This window comes from Brienomyrus brachyistius, chromosome 15 (assembly GCF_023856365.1).
Source record: "Brienomyrus brachyistius isolate T26 chromosome 15, BBRACH_0.4, whole genome shotgun sequence".
NCBI classification, from domain to species: Eukaryota; Metazoa; Chordata; class Actinopteri; order Osteoglossiformes; family Mormyridae; genus Brienomyrus; species Brienomyrus brachyistius.
The window spans coordinates 679,996-696,581 of NC_064547.1; the positions used below are offsets into that span (position 1 = coordinate 679,996).

Sequence of the window (16,586 nt, forward strand, 5' to 3'; positions counted from 1 at the left end):
GCGGAGCCTCCACCCATGCTGTCAGCTCACAGCACTGTATCCCAGCTTCCAACAGCCATCCTGCGTCATGCTCCATGTCAGTGTTGCCATAGCGATTAAAGGATGCTCATTCTGTGCTGCTGATGTAGGCAGGCTGTGAACGTCACTGGTTTCCTTGAGATACTTGGCTATTTGTACAACCAGGTGTTCTTGTGTATTTTTAGAAGTGCGATAAGATAAATACCACTTCTACTGTATCTTTATTCCATAACTGCATTAGTGCTTTTGGCTGTACCTGTCAAACTGATGTGTTGTGTTATCAAGACCTTTATGTTCACATCAAGTGTTTTTGGGTTTCTTAGTGGCTTGTGCTTCTCAGATGAAACCACACACATCGCAGTGGCAGCTGAACACAATGTTCTGAGCGTAACACAATCTTGGTCAAGGAGGTCCACTGCGGTTACAGCTCCCGGCTCATTTGATCCTCTTTCCTCCTCATTGACGTTTACAGCCGGGAATACCATCCAGGGCTGCTTGGAATATTTCATTAGCCATGGGTACAAGAGACGGTTTGAGGTCCAGTGGCATTCAGGGTTTCCATGGCAACCTTGTGTTTTCTTTATGCAGAAGTGGTGGTGCTCTTTTGCTTGTGGTTTTTATTAGTATAATTATGCTCATATATTTTTTATGGAAATGTACCCATGGGTGGTTTCAATGCTGTAAATTCATACAGGGAACAAAATGTGGTAACTTTTTAATCAAAAAGTAATGTTGCATACTGATATTCAGTAGAAACTAGATCTGCTCAGTTTAGTACTAAAGATCATACCACCTTCTCCTTCTGGCTCTAGTTTAGTTTTTGGGAACTTGTGGTAGTCACTACAAGTTCCGAATCAACTGTGGATTTGAGTCACGCATGCACCAGCACTGAAATACAAAAACACCTAAGACTAACTAAGCGCAAGTCAAATACAAAAAAAATTTATATATTCCTTTCCTACAACGTAACTTCTTTTCAGTGAACTATATATTTGTTTCTTTAGCTTTTGGGCTGTTTTTCTTTTAAATGTAATTTTAGTTTATTTTATTTAAAATGTGTCCTGCCTTTGTAAAGCACTTTGAATTGCCTTGCATCTGAATTGTGTTATATAAATAAGCGAGGGGTTTTGCCAATACAGATAATTAAGTTTAACCAGCCATTTCATGGAAATGTATGCAAGTACAGGAGATGGGACTTAACTTTCTATTATTAGTAAGGGTACAGGTTTGGCAGATGGTCTGAAGTCCTTTTTTATAAGAGATATTTTCAGAAAAAAATAAAATGAAAATGATAAAAAGAAAATACAATCTCCACTTTGCCATTTAGTTTCCAAACTCTGCCAAAAATCCTGCAAAAATTAAAATGAAACAGTACCATTTGTGTTTTACTTTTCCACTGATGTATGAGTCAGGGGTGAAAAATAAAAAAATAAAATTAAAAACCTTTTTTGTCTTTTTATTTTCCAATTTGACTTTTCATTTCCTACTTTGCCTTTTCATTTTGAAGTTCAGTACATGCAAATACATGTTAATCGGACCGGGGTGGTGGGCGGAGCTACGGATCACTGCTGCGTTTCTCAGTGCGTTTGCGGATTCCGTTGTCTTCGTGATTCTTGGCCATGGTCAACCTTGTCGTCCAAACTAATGGCAAAGTCACACGTGGCCTAAGTTAGCTACATATCTGCAGCTTCCCATTCGTTTAGTTTGTTTTTCATAGTGCTTTATTTCACGGCTTAAGTTACCTCCAGCTTCCTTATAAGGCAATGTTTTTAGTTAAAACATTTTGAAAATACAAAATAAAATATGAACATAATTTTTAAGCTATGGCACACATATTTATGCAGGTATGCCATTGTAAGGAAACACTGAAAGTACATTGGGCCAGACTGCCATATTTCCAACTAGGTAGCTATTTGGCTCAGGCTAATTTATTTAGTTTTTTAATTTTTCACATCTGACTTATACATGAGTGGACAATTAAAATGCAAATAGTGCTATTTCATTTTAATTTTCATTTTTGCAGGATTTTTGCACACAAACTTTGGAACCTAAATGGCAAAGTAGAGATTGTATTTTCTTTTTATCATTTTAATTTTATTTTTTGCAGAAAATATGTCCCATACTTTATTGCTTGAACAGTTTTATTCTTTGATAGTTTAACACGGCTGACTCAGATCGGCAGCGCATGTACAACTAAAATCCATGGTTGACTCAAATCCTTTAGTGACAGTGGTGTCCACATTTGTCCACATTTGTTTTGACATGCTCCATACTTTATAGCAACTTAATTTATGTTTTCCATTACACTCTTTTAGAATATTTCGCATATCAAGCTGACTTGCTATATCATGGTAGGTTTTTGAAAGATGTTACTGTCATTAAAAGATCGTTTTTGCAAGGACAGGAGACAACCATGCTCTAAAGCATAAGTCGCTGTTGTCTGTGAGCTAAGTCTTTACAAATTTACTTAGTAGTTACTTTTAATATTTCAGCTTTTATTCACTCCTTGGAAAGTTTGTCTGTCTTCCAACCAAATCGGTGAGGCTCTACGAGCCTGGGGGCTGGAGGGATGGAGGAGTGAAAGCTGAGGCGCCAGAAATTGTGAGCTGTGCATAAGGTCTCAGAAGCCATTAATGAATATGCTTCATCTTTTCACTAAACACGGCATGGGGTTCCCAAAAGCTGTGAGTTTTATTCACAAATGTAAGGCCATCACAACAGATACATATAAACACTGAAAAATATGAACTAAAAGGGGAGAGGTGGCTGACTGAGGTCTGTGGTTTTGAAAAAAAATATGAGCGGTACTACAGACAAAGGCTGAATGTGAATGATCTGCGGGCACTTAGGTGCAGTGGTGTCAGGGATTCCCCTTCTGACGCGGCCTGGAAACTCACTGCATCTCTGAAACTGCGTCATGGCTCCTGAAAACCAGGCAGAGGCTGCTTGACGTTCCATGTGGTGATTATTAGCATATTAACGTCAAAATTCTGAAATTCAGCTATTGATGTCTTTTTTAAGAAAATACAGGTTTCAGTGGAAAGTAAAACCGCCTACTATGTTTTTCATAGTACAGATATGATACATCAATACTACAAAATTCACACAGTAAATGGCAGTTTGCTACAAGACACATGTATAGACATATGTATATCTTACATTTATACAAGTATTTACATTTCAATTTGTTGACTTGCAATATTTTCTTACCTAAAAGACTGTTGTTTCATAAAAAAACAAAAATCCTGCCGAATTTTGCAGCAATTTTCTTCCTCTAGTGGTGAGGAACATCAGTACTATTATGAGGCCAGAAAACAAATCTAATTGAACCTTGAAATTCTCTGTGAAAGACACTTTCATCTATTTTAATAAAAGCAAATCCCAGAATGTGGGAACCAGAAGAGCAGGAAGCAGTGAAGGAAGTGGAAGACGACGCCTCTGACTTCGAATGACCTATACAAGATACTGCCCCTTTTCAAAGGGCTTCTTGAGGGTTGGCATGGCAACAGACAGCTTTCAGCATCATTCATGATGGCCGGACTGACTGGGCAAACCTGTCTCTCTTTTGCTTTCTGTATTCCCATCTTTTTATTGTCTTAAGTGTTACTCTTTCTTAAGTTGCCAGACTGTGTGACATAAAACTTGCTTAAACCAGAAATATGTTGATTAATGGAATTAACAGTAATATAACATTTTGAGTACATGGGTACATACGTAGGGTGTAAAACAGGCACACCAAGCAGCACTGAGCTTCAACTAGCGTCCCAGTTCCTGAGGTGGACAGTTTGAATGAGTTTCTTTGCACGTCTCTGGCAGATCAGGTGATCCGGTAACTTCCTGTTACCCTTTGTGAATGAATGTGTGTAGTGTTCAGTGTAAACCCTTCCATGTACATTTTGTCTGCTGAGATCTGCATCCCTGTGGCCCTAACTGAACAATCATTTATTAAAAATGGGTGAATAAACAAAACTCATCTGTTTGCAATGTTCAATCATTAAAAGTTCAAATAAAACCAATCGTGCAAATTCGTGAGTAAAATATTATATATAAATATGTTTGTCATAAGAATACATTAGAATAAGTCATTGCTTCATCTTGCATGACCATGTTCCTAGTACAGGGTTATGGTGAACTCAGAGACTCCACCAGGAAGCTGACAGCACGAGGAGGCTAGAAGAAAAATCCCAAGAAAGCTTCCATGTCAGTCATGTAAAATGGTCACAAGAAGCCGCTCATGGTCGCTTATCGAACCGGAGACCTCTCAAGGTCGCTTATCGAACTGGAGACCTCTCATGGTCGCTTATCGAACTGGAAACCTTTCAAGGTCGCTTATCACACCAGAGACCTCTCATGGTCGCTTATCACACCGGAGACCTCTCATGGTCGCTTATCACACCGGAGACCTCTCATGGTCGCTTATCACACCGGAGACCTCTCATGGTCGCTTATCGAACCGGAGACCTCTCATGGTCACATATCGAACTGGAGACCTTTCACGGTAGTTCGTCACACGGGAGATCTCTCATGGTCGCTCGTTACGCCGGAGATCTCTCATGGTCGCTCGTCACGCTGGAGATCTCTCATGGTCGCTTATCGAACCGGAGATCTCTCATGGTCGCTCGTCACGCCGGAGATCTCTCATGGTCGCTCGTCACGCCGGAGATCTCTCATGGTCGCTCGTCACGCCGGAGATCTCTCATGGTCGCTTATCGAACTGGAGACCTCTCATGGTCGCTGGTCACGCCGGAGATCTCTCATGGTCGCTTATCGAACTGGAGACCTCTCATGGTCGCTTATCGAACTGGAGACCTCTCATGGTCGCTTATCGAACTGGAGACCTCTCATGGTCGCTTATCGAACTGGAGACCTCTCATGGTCGCTGGTCACGCCGGAGATCTCTCATGGTCGCTTATCGAACTGGAGGTCTCTCATGGTCGCTCGTCACGCCGGAGATCTCTCATGGTCACATATCGAACTGGAGACCTTTCACGGTAGTTCGTCACACGGGAGATCTCTCATGGTCGCTCGTCACGCCGGAGATCTCTCATGGTCGCTCGTCACGCCGGAGATCTCTCATGGTCGCTCGTCACGCCGGAGATCTCTCATGGTCGCTTATCGAACCGGAGATCTCTCATGGTCGCTTATCGAACCGGAGATCTCTCATGGTCGCTTATCGAACCGGAGATCTCTCATGGTCGCTCGTCACGCCGGAGATCTCTCATGGTCGCTCGTCACGCCGGAGATCTCTCATGGTCGCTCGTCACGCCGGAGATCTCTCATGGTCGCTCGTCACGCCGGAGATCTCTCATGGTCGCTTATCGAACTGGAGACCTCTCATGGTCGCTGGTCACGCCGGAGATCTCTCATGGTCGCTTATCGAACTGGAGACCTCTCATGGTCGCTTATCGAACTGGAGACTTCTCATGGTCGCTGGTCACGCCGGAGATCTGTCATGGTCGCTTATCGAACTGGAGATCTCTCATGGTCGCTCGTCACGCCGGAGATCTCTCATGGTCGCTCGTCACGCCGGAGATCTCTCATGGTCGCTTATCGAACTGGAGACCTCTCATGGTCGCTGGTCACGCCGGAGATCTCTCATGGTCGCTTATCGAACTGGAGACCTCTCATGGTCACTCGTCACACCGGAGATCTCTCATGGGCGCTCGTCACACCGGAGATCTCTCATGGTCGCTCGTCACACCGGAGATCTCTCATGGTTGGTTATCATGCCAGAGAGACCTCTCATGGTCGCTTATCGAACTGGAGACAATTTCATGGTAGTTCGTCACACTGGAGACCTCTCATGGTCGCTTATCGAACCGGAGACCTCTCATGGTCGCTTATCGAACCGGAGACCTCTCATGGTAGTTCGTCACACGGGAGACCTCTCATGGTCGATCATCGAACTGGAGACCTCTCATGGTCGATCATCGAACTGGAGACCTCTCATGGTCGATCATCGAACTGGAGACAATTTCATGGTAGTTCGTCACACTGGAGACAATTTCATGGTAGTTCGTCACACTGGAGACCTCTCATGGTCGCTTATCGAACTGGAGACCTCTCATGGTCGCTTATCGAACTGGAGACCTCTCATGGTCGCTTATCGAACTGGAGACCTCTCATGGTCGCTTATCGAACTGGAGACCTCTCATGGTCGCTTATCGAACTGGAGACCTCTCATGGTAGTTCGTCACACGGGAGACCTCTCATGGTCGCCCATCGGACCGGAGACCTCTCATGGTCGCCCATCGGACCGGAGACCTCTCATGGTCGCCCATCGGACCGGAGACCTCTCATGGTCGCCCATCGGACCGGAGACCTCTCATGGTCGCCCATCGGACCGGAGACCTCTCATGGTCGCTCATCGGACCGGAGACCTCTCATGGTTGAACTTTTCATATCACAATGCTATTATAAACTCTTGGTTCTGTCATTTTTGTCACGATTGAAAAGCAGATTTCTGAGGTTGTTGCTGGTCTACTCTCATCTATGTGAAGTGTGCCACCCTCATTGTCAATCAGATTACGTCAGCACATAAGCAACAGGAAGTATACACATTCCAATAATAATGCTTCCGTTAGAACTGCATCACCAATTTAAACAAATCATCTTCTACACGATATACATTTTTATTTATTTATTGTTCATTGTTAATTAGTGACAGAGCTACCTAATAGGCTTGTTAGGCTAGGAATCATAATGTACAAACACAGCTTGATTGGGTGGGCATACCCTCCATATGAATTTAGTCTGCATTCTGTAAAACACTGTAACATTGCCAGGTATGTACATTTTATATGCCTTTTTCATTTCTAACCTTTATTGCTCATCTTTCACACGAAATTTTCACTTTTCATCTTGCACTTCAGTTACATCTTGTTGGATATTTGACAGTACAACAGTTATACATTAACACCTCCCAGAAATTAACAAAATCGGTATGTCTGTCTACACAGAGAAACAACACACGGCACATGTGACCCATGAGGACTTTCGCTTTCCTTAACTGGGGATTTTGCACATTTGCACCTCAGAAAATTCATGAAGTCACAGTTTTTGTGAACATGGGTTTAATTCTGAGGTCAGTGAAACCTGTTACTTGAGTATTCCAGTTGGATGGTAACTTTTACATTACATTTTAAATTATCAACTTTATAAAACAAGCACTAGTCTCTACAAATTATTTCATAGCTGTATTACTGTAAATCTGTAAAGTTTATCTGGGGCAGGGTACATACTGCATGTAAAACAGCAGGTTTAACATACCCCTGTCATTTGTGCTGGGTCTTAACGTTTTTACCTTCCAGTTTTGTTGGATGCTGCGATCGCAGTGTATAATCTCATATTACAGTTTCCTCAAGTTAATTAGCCTCTGATTTGCAGTATAAACTTACCCTCCTTGTCTACATTTAGCAATGAAACAATGCTTTGCTGTCTTTCAAACTAATCTGCTACTGGTTTATACTAGATGTGACACAGATGTCTCGGTGGACATATCTGATTGTGAACTCTGTCCCGCGTTATTTTCACACAGTAATTATGTATAGTAGTAAAAACATAGTAAAAACGGATTATAAATGGCTTTCTGACCTTAAATTCCCTACTTCATCCCTAGTAATGAATTTCTGAAGGTGAACACAAAGCAGACAACCACCCATTCTATTTGGTTTCATTGATTTCTACTTCATATGCCACCCTTCCCCTCAAAAAAATCTGTATCCCCAATTCTACAAAATGAGGTCTTTGACGCACAGTGATCATTACCAACTCCCACTCACTCACACAAATGGACAAATGTAAGCCTCTCTTTCAGTTTTATCCGTGGCTTAATTATATAAATTTGTATGCCCAGGCCGATGTTGCCCCCATAAGGTCTTAAGTTAAAGCGTCGTATTTGCCCGAATTGTAGTTTAATTGATTTCTAAATATATTTTTCTGAGTCTACAAACCAATACTGCTTACCATTTTACTGAAATCGCACTATTAAAGCTATTTTTCCCCATCGGATACATTGTGAGATATATCATTTGCCTCAGGTATATAATTACATGAAGAACGAAGTATATTTAATAATTCAGTTTAGCATTTCATTGCTAAGGATCTTTCTAACGCAGCTGTACAGACGCCTGCTCCGCATGCATTCACTCTGTACCCTTCCACTGAAAGCCTCTCATTAATAATAATGATTAATAATAAATAATAATAATAATAATAATAATAATAAATAATAATAAATGTTTTTTGTTTGTTTCGGTGTCAGAGTCAAAGCATAGTAAAAGTAAATGGATCCGCATGCCCCCACTGAAAGCCGAGGGAGGTACCTGCCTTCGCCGCCTTGACATCATTGCCGACGCGGTCTGCCCCCGCTGCAGCTCCCGGGATCAGCCTGCCCGTGACGCACAGCCGCGGCTCCCACACACGGCCCACCCCGCAGTCGCATGCCAAATTTGGACGGAGCCTCCGGTGCCGTTGCTATGCATGGGAACATCGATCTGAACCGCAGTCTTGGACGAGCAGAAATGTCCAGCTAAGGGGAACCACGGAAAGGAGCCCGGGCGTAAGGAAGCACTGAAAAAGCAGGGTTTTATTTATTATTATTTTTAAATTTAACATTCAGATATAATAATTTTACGCAGTCCCACGGAAATACTGCTTTAGTCAGTTGGTCAAACAGATAGTGTTAACCTTCACGCAGTGAAGGGTTATATGGGCATCATTGCCTCCTTTAACTAGTTAAGCGTGGGCAGAGTTAATTAAGAAGCGGACAAAATGATTTGCTTGCAGTCTGAAGTGCAAACAAGATGCAAATTAATTGCAACTGGGGATAAACAGTGTTGATCGTCATTACTTAATATGCGTAAAAAACTGGCGACATATTACTGCACATATTGGACATTTTAATGGAGAAAAGCGTACAAAAACAATAAAGCAATAAGGATTTAACTTTTTATTGCTATTGTTTATATAGCCTAACCTAAAGACGCACATTAGGATGTCTCTAAACTGGTGGTCTTTACATAATTTTGCTAAACGGCAGTGCCATGGCGTAACCCAGGGGTGCCCAATTCCAGTCCTGGAGAGCCAGAACCCTGCACATTTTTGGGTTTCCCCTCATTTAACGCACCTGATTCAACTCCTTGTGCTAATTACCACACAGCTCTTGAGCTGAATCATTTATGGTGGAACAGGGAAAGAACTAAGCTACACTGGGCTCCGGCCCCCCAGGACTGGAGTTGGGCACCCCTGGTGTAGCCGAAATCTAAAGCACTTAGCCAAGCCTTTCAGTCTCAAGAAGGTAAACTTTATAGCGGTACCAGCTGAATAAATCAGCTTTAAATAACCTTAGATCGGTTCTGCCGATGACGCAATTTCATTTTGCAATGGCGTCAACCCAAATTAATCTTTGGAATAAAAGTCATGGTGAAAAGTGGCTCGGCGTTTTGCAAATATCATGTTGGATTGATCGTTTTATTATAAAATAATTGCTTTATTTGCTTAAAGAGATCAAAATTGTATATCGTTTTAATCGTCTGATACAATTAAACCACAAGTGAAGCCTCATTAGGTAACGATGTGGGATTTAGCAAAACTGTTCGGTCACTGTTCAGTTTTTGTGCAATTATAGAGAAAGCTACGATACATAAGTTTTCCTGTCTGTGAGAAAATCTCTGTGAATTTAATATTAATGGAAATGTTTGGCACAACCTCCCTTGTCATGAGCTAAACCCCCGTTATATTCAATTTTGTTAGTTGTTCTCAAAATCGGAAGCAACTTTTTTAGACATTGAAATCAATTTCACAACTTGATAGAACTCAGTATTAAACCAGAGCAAACACTTTGTCGATTAGAAGTTGAGCTGCAAGGACCAGAGTCGTATCCTTTAACCCTTCGTGCTTTGAGCTTAACCCCGTAACCTACAACTATTTTAAAAGGTGCACTTGCACTAATGGGTTATTAGATAAACTATTGGAGAGTCGACTGACTTCTGGAAACTTCCCAGTTTTCATCTAGTACCACCCCCTCTTATAGTTCTGTAGGTCAAAGCAAACTGAATTGTGGGGGGCTTCACTGTCCAGTGAGCCTCTATCTTCCCCTTAGATGGAGGTGAACACAAAAAATGGGAAGTGCGAGGTTACTGTGTAGGCTCAGGGAGGAACTGTCAGCTGAAACACCGAAATAGCGGAATGCAGAGTGCCAGGAAAGATTACATTAATGAGTTAAAAAAAAAGAGAAAGAAGAGTGGTTAGAACGATGTCACAGTCTTAGAAGCAGGCAGACCAGCATTTCACTGCACACTGTACACTGTACTGTATGGGACAAAACTTTGATCTGATATAGTAAAAGTAATAGCATGTCTGACAGTCTGACAAGTTAACCTCCTGTGCCTTTGGAATGAATGAATCCAAGGTCATCAGTCTGTGATCTCCAAACCCAACTGCCATTTTGAGTTTTTATAACCACCTTTGAGTACGGCCTTACTGCAGTCATCATGGAGAGCTGAAATAAGGCAGCCCTTCTAGGTGGCGTTTGTTAGCTTTACATCATTATGGTCTGATAGGACCTTCTGGACATAAATAGCAATGATTAGTTCAGCATCAGAAGCACTAAACTGATGCTAACCTCATGTTTACACTAAAATATGTGGGCGGGTTTCTCGGGCCTTTTGGTGATCTGGAATTTCAGAGATAAGCACCTTTGTTTAGCTGCTTAGAGGCTGCAGTTTGGCAGGTTTCACATATTCAGGGCAAGTCCGTAATCATAAACATTCATGAAAATGCACCAAGAAGTGGCTGACCATAAAATCGACGCTCTTAACGGGCTGTCCCCTGTCTGAGGACTGGAATCCAGTTGAGCGTTTGTGGTTAGAAATGAAAATGCAATGCATACATAGAAACCAGAAGCTGTAAATAATTTAGAAGAAAAACAGAGAAGTGGTTCAAACCTTCTGACGTTACATATTAAACCCTGAACAAGATCATTTCTTAATGTCATGGAGCAGAAGATGTTCACTTTTTTGTATTACAAAAGTGAAGGATTTTTTTTTAATGGCTCATTCTGTTGCATTAAAATGCAGTCTTCCTGGTGAATGAAAACAGGGCATTTGTTTTTTAAAACGTCTGAGGGCCTGGACACTATTACTTTAATGTACACAATTACATCACTTATTCTCTACCATCAGTTAATATAGAAATGCTCCCACTGTATTAATACCCTCTGTATATGAATAAGATAAGTTATGTGTTTGATTTATATATTTGCCATATTTTTTCAAGGTTTTATGTTGGATTTTCTGCCTCATTCATTTATATAAGAAGTGCTCCGGCGTGAAGTGATTTTGTTCATAGCTCTAGAGTTTTCAGTTTTAATTGAGGCCCAGCTCTCTCCGGACACATTCTGCTTGTTCCTCCAGTGTGTCTGTGGGTTTCTTCCGGGTACTTAGCTTTCTTTCCACAACCCAAGGAGAGGCAGTTAAGGCAAGTTCTAAGGCATGATTTTCCTTTTGTGATGGATTGGCGTTTTGTCCATCCAAACCATCACTATGTATGTCTTAAAAAATAGGAGGTTCACTTTACTTTCAGCCCAAATGTTTGTAGATACTCACTCACCCCATAACAAACATTCAAATTAATGTGTAGCTTTGGTTTGCTCAGTTGCTTCATGCCAATAATGTATTTTTTAATCCCAGGTTTCCCTGCTGCTGTCATTTCATGTTTGTTGAGCTCTGCACCCATAGATACATGATGTTTTTGTATTAGTAAACTATAGCATTGAACAAAATAATAAGCCATGAGGTGTTTCAGGCACAAAAGCAAAAAATCTCAACATACACAGTGAGTTACACTGAACGTGGTACATTTTTAGATTGTTAAATAAGTGTTATATCTGGAGAGCTACAAACCCCAGAAGTACAGTAACTACATCGTGTGTTTTACAGCTATATGAACAAAACCTCTGAACTATTTAAGATATTTGTTTCACAAAGCTGTGTTATTGAACTATTGCAGAATAACATACACTTACTAGTTTACTAGTTTTTGCAAACTAAAAATACTGTATCATCCGTACTATAGGCAAACTGCTTTAAGATTGAAGAAAAATATGTAATTCATTAAAACGTTAAGGAACCCGGGCCATATATAACAAGCATCAATACAACCAGAGATTGTTTTATTTAGCAAATTGATCATCTGTATGAAACACCAGCTATTACAATAATGTGTTCATTCCGTTTTTAATTGATAGTCATCCGATTTGGGTCATAGTAACCAAAGAGTCAGCGGTGTAGGAGAGTTCAACACAACTCAATACTCTAAACACGGGTCTGTTTATTGGGGGATGAATGAAGGGACATATTTTTTCTTTCAGGAATTTTCAATGTCATTACTTTCAATGAACCTGTTAGGTTTTGTGAGCACTTTAAGTTCTTATGTTGTTATAAGGTGACCCATTGTGCCATTTGGATCAAATTTATTGTTGGACAATAAATACATCTCTAAACTCGGGTAACAACTAATCACTGCGCAAAACACGTTTGGATGGGTAGTTTCGGAGCAAAATAAATCATTAAAAGCACTACCGTTCATGAACTCTTTTCATGAAACAAAAGCCGGGGTGAAGCCAGTTACCATTATTACTGCGCCAGTGAAATAATTATTGGATTAGACTATCGGCGTTTCTCAGAAATGGGATCTATTTGTTTTTATCTAATAGTCTTTTAATGCTACTGATTTACCACGAATTTAAGCGCGAGTAATGGCACAAGAGTGAAAACATTTCCCTTCTCTTGCGCGGTTGTCTACACCGCTCAAACTGCGTCAACACGGAGCCATGAATATAACATGGAGGGCACTCCCTTTCGCGCTCCTATAAATAAGACTGACGTCAGGGGCGCCGATATGAAAGCATGCGGCACCACGTGACCCATCCACAGCTCGCTAGCGGCCCTCCCCGCTGACCCCGAGTTTGCTATGACATCAAACCACAATGCACCGCGCTATTTGCAGTTTACTAACCGTCTCCGTAGCAACAGGAACTAAGCGCTGCCCCTTATTCAAATAAAACAGGAAGAAAACGTCATTTCTGTCCAATCTGAGCTCTCTGAAATGACATAATGGAATTTAGGACGATAGAAAAGGAAGCGAATGTGAAAACCTGTTCATAATAGCTGCTCCTACTCAGGGCGGTGGAAAGGAATATGTATTAGTCAGAGTTTGGATCTAGTTGTGATTTTTAGAAAGTGGACGCTGTCCGTATTTTAATTACAAAATCAACGTGCGTGAACAAGTTAAATAAATTGGTCACGGAACTGGAGTTTTGTGAGACATCTGGACTAAATAAAGTTAAGGGAAATCAGAGATCACATCGAAACTGCTGAGTATCTTGGTTCATGTAAACGAAGCTTTTTTACGAAGCTGTTTTTTGTTGACTAGTGTCATCGGCGCCATCTATTGAAGCATAATCTTCCGTTTTTCCTTACGAATGTGATGGGAAGTGATGGAAACGCCCTTTCATTATGATGATGTGAAAAGTACAACCAAAGAAGTACATCCGACTATTCCAACGACACCATGATGAAGAAGGATATGAGCTTAAACCTGAGCGACCCAAGCTCCAATCTGAAGCCGCATCTCAGAGACGCTGATGGGATTCTCAACTCCCCGGACGTCGGGCTCTTGAAACTGGCGTCTCCTGAGCTAGAGAGGCTAATCATCCAGTCTAATGGCATGGTCACTACCACACCGACTTCTCAGTTCCTCTATCACAAGTCAGTAAGCGATGAGCAGGAGTTCGCTGAGGGCTTCGTGAAGGCTCTCGAAGATCTTCACAAGCAGAACCAGCTAAATGGGGGCACATGCGCCCAAACAAGTAGCCTGGATCTGAGTAGCAGTGCGCCGGCTGTGACCATGCATGCAGACCTGCCGGTGTACACGAACTTGAACAGCTACGGCAACGGACCTTTGGGGACCACAGTAAATTACTCCACGGACACTGTTCCCTTCCCTCCTCCTCCTCCATCTCACCACCTGGGAGGAGCTCAGCAGCAAACGCACACGCGGCTGCAGTCCCTGAAAGACGAGCCGCAGACCGTGCCCGACGTGCAGAGTTTCGGCGAAAGCCCACCTCTGTCGCCCATTGACATGGACACACAGGAGCGTATTAAAGCGGAAAGGAAAAAACTACGGAACAGGATAGCTGCCTCCAAGTGCCGAAAGAGGAAACTGGAGAGGATATCTAGACTGGAAGATAAAGTAAAGACACTGAAGACGCAGAACACCGATTTGGCATCCACTGCGAGTTTGCTAAGGGAGCAAGTAGCTCAGCTCAAGCAGAAGGTCATGAACCATGTGAACAGCGGGTGTCAGTTGCTCCCACACCAAGTTCAAGCGTACTAAAATAAAACAGTCGTTTTTCGGTCCGAATAAGCTCTGGGACTTATACTGAGTCTTTATCGACTTCAAGATGGTCCATATAGTCTCTATATTACAAATAAGGACACTATACTTACATTAGGGTTACTTGTAAAAAAGATGTTTACAAATTTTATTTTATGCTTAAACCTATCCGGTTTGTTAATTTAACAAAAGGAGCAGTCAGTTTCAACCCTTTTGTGCTTTTTGACATAAACTTGTACAGAAAACTCATCTAACAGAAAAATGCATGTCGGTGACAAACTCGATGATTGCTAGTAAACGGCAGAACCATTGAGTGCATGTTAATGTTTGTTATACCTTAAATGTTTACAAGCACTTATGAACAGATGACATTTTACACAAACTGACCTGCAATGTCTTATTTTTAATGTTTTGATTTTTTACTTCAGATGTGGAACTTACATTTTCTCGTTCTAACTTTTTATTTTTTTGCTGCACTGGATGCGTTTTCCTTTCACATTCCAAATATGTATTGCTATGTGGATTATTTGTTTTTAAAGTGTTATCAAATAAAAACATAAAAATTGAAATCTAACAACGCTTGTTTTTCTAAATGCATTATTATTGCATTCACATAATTCCACTTTTTTCTTGTTCATGGGAGGAGCGTCATTCGTTAAGCTGACACAAAGAAATTGAAAACAGAGTAGCTCTTCAGTTTACAAAGCAAGACAAACACTTACCCACCCAACATGTGGAAAAAAGTGATTCTTTTCAACATGCGTTGTCTCATCAGGCTTTCAGTCTGAGCTGTATTGTAGGGTGGATCACATCCATCTTTTGGAAGAACATTTTAATTAGTAACATATTTCTAGGTTTACACAGTGTACAGCAAAAGTGTGGAGTATTAAGTTACTCAACTGCATGGATCCCTGATTTCACATTTAAACAATTCACGTTCTATAATGAATCAACAGTCTCTACATTTGTTAATATTCATATGTGTGTTCCCAACATCCATATTTGAAGAAAACGTGCAAAAATACAAACCACACTCGACGGTAGAATTATACTTTAGTATCGTCATTAACTTTGTTTGGTTAATTAGATCTGGTAATAGATATGTAGTTTATTTTTGTCTCTAACTATTATTAATGGCAACGGGAGTTCTTTGTTTAATTGTTTTACGTGAATATTACTTGTCTAGCGATCAATCCTCCCCCTGCCCCACACAATTATTTTTGTAACGCGCCCTCTAGTGGTAACATTACATACAACTGTAGAATTTCTGAACGTAGGTGAAAATGAGTAGTGTGGACAACTTGTATTATTAGACAAAAATAAAAGAAATGTTATCAGCTACATCCGACTATATTTAAAATATCTAGGTCATTATAATCATTAGCATTAATTGCTTTTAATTTTGCTGATCTTTGCTTTTGTATGGCAATCCACACAGAAAATTCGATCTCCCTAGGTGACATTTAAATAGGATATTCCAAATTTCTTTTCTATATTTAATTTGCTCATATTTGTGCTTGAATCGGTGTATTTAACAGTCCATTCCGTGCCCTCTATTCAGAAATAGTTTTTTAATGGTAATGTCATTTATAACACGGAAATGTATACATTATACCAATATTAACATTCCAGTAGGTTCATTTACAGTCTGGCCGCTTTTTGATGCCAGTCCGCCCCTGCGTCTTCCGAGAAACTCCCATTCGGGTTAGCTGATTACAGTACTATTAAAAAAAACCTAGAGCATTTTGGTCCACGGCAATTCTGGCAAGAAATGCACCGCAGGTTTTGTTTGCACTTGTTAAAGCGACTTTTGTAGTGAACTAAAGAGATAAAGAGACTTTTTCTGAGTGGCACATTTGCTAGTAGTGTTTACGTTCAGTTAGAAGGGATTCTGTTAGTCAAACACACCATTACGGTGTACATAGGCCTACCTCATTCGGACAAGTAGACTGATTAATTTAAAACAGAAATATGGAACCTTTTCTTGTTAAAGACCGTAGGATAACGAATCCTCCAATGACGAGGCTAATCTGTGCAGCTTGCATCCTTTGACAGGATAATGACACGAAGGAAGGCCCCACTGAACAGCTCGCTAGCCGGCAGATGGCTCCCCATATTAGTGGTAGGGCCTAAAAATAAAGGTGTGGGGTGGACAGCTCGCCGGGGGACAG

At 41.1% G+C, this 16,586-nt stretch overlaps 1 protein-coding gene and 1 long non-coding RNA gene across 2 annotated transcripts; one reads left to right on the forward strand and one right to left on the reverse strand.

Moving 5' to 3' along the window:
- Positions 1–2,140: 2,140 nt before the first annotated feature.
- LOC125708626 (uncharacterized) lies at positions 2,141–16,335 on the reverse strand. Its single transcript, XR_007382513.1, has 3 exons — positions 15,142–16,335; positions 6,051–8,548; positions 2,141–4,885 (listed from the first exon to the last, which is right to left on the reverse strand). It is a non-coding gene; the product is annotated as an uncharacterized LOC125708626 (long non-coding RNA).
- On the forward strand, positions 13,158–14,992 carry jund (JunD proto-oncogene, AP-1 transcription factor subunit). Its single transcript, XM_048976305.1, is given in 2 exon segments — positions 13,158–13,565; positions 13,568–14,992. Coding segments are annotated over 2 exon segments (897 nt in total). The 5' UTR covers positions 13,158–13,516; the 3' UTR covers positions 14,416–14,992.
- Positions 16,336–16,586: the final 251 nt, after the last annotated feature.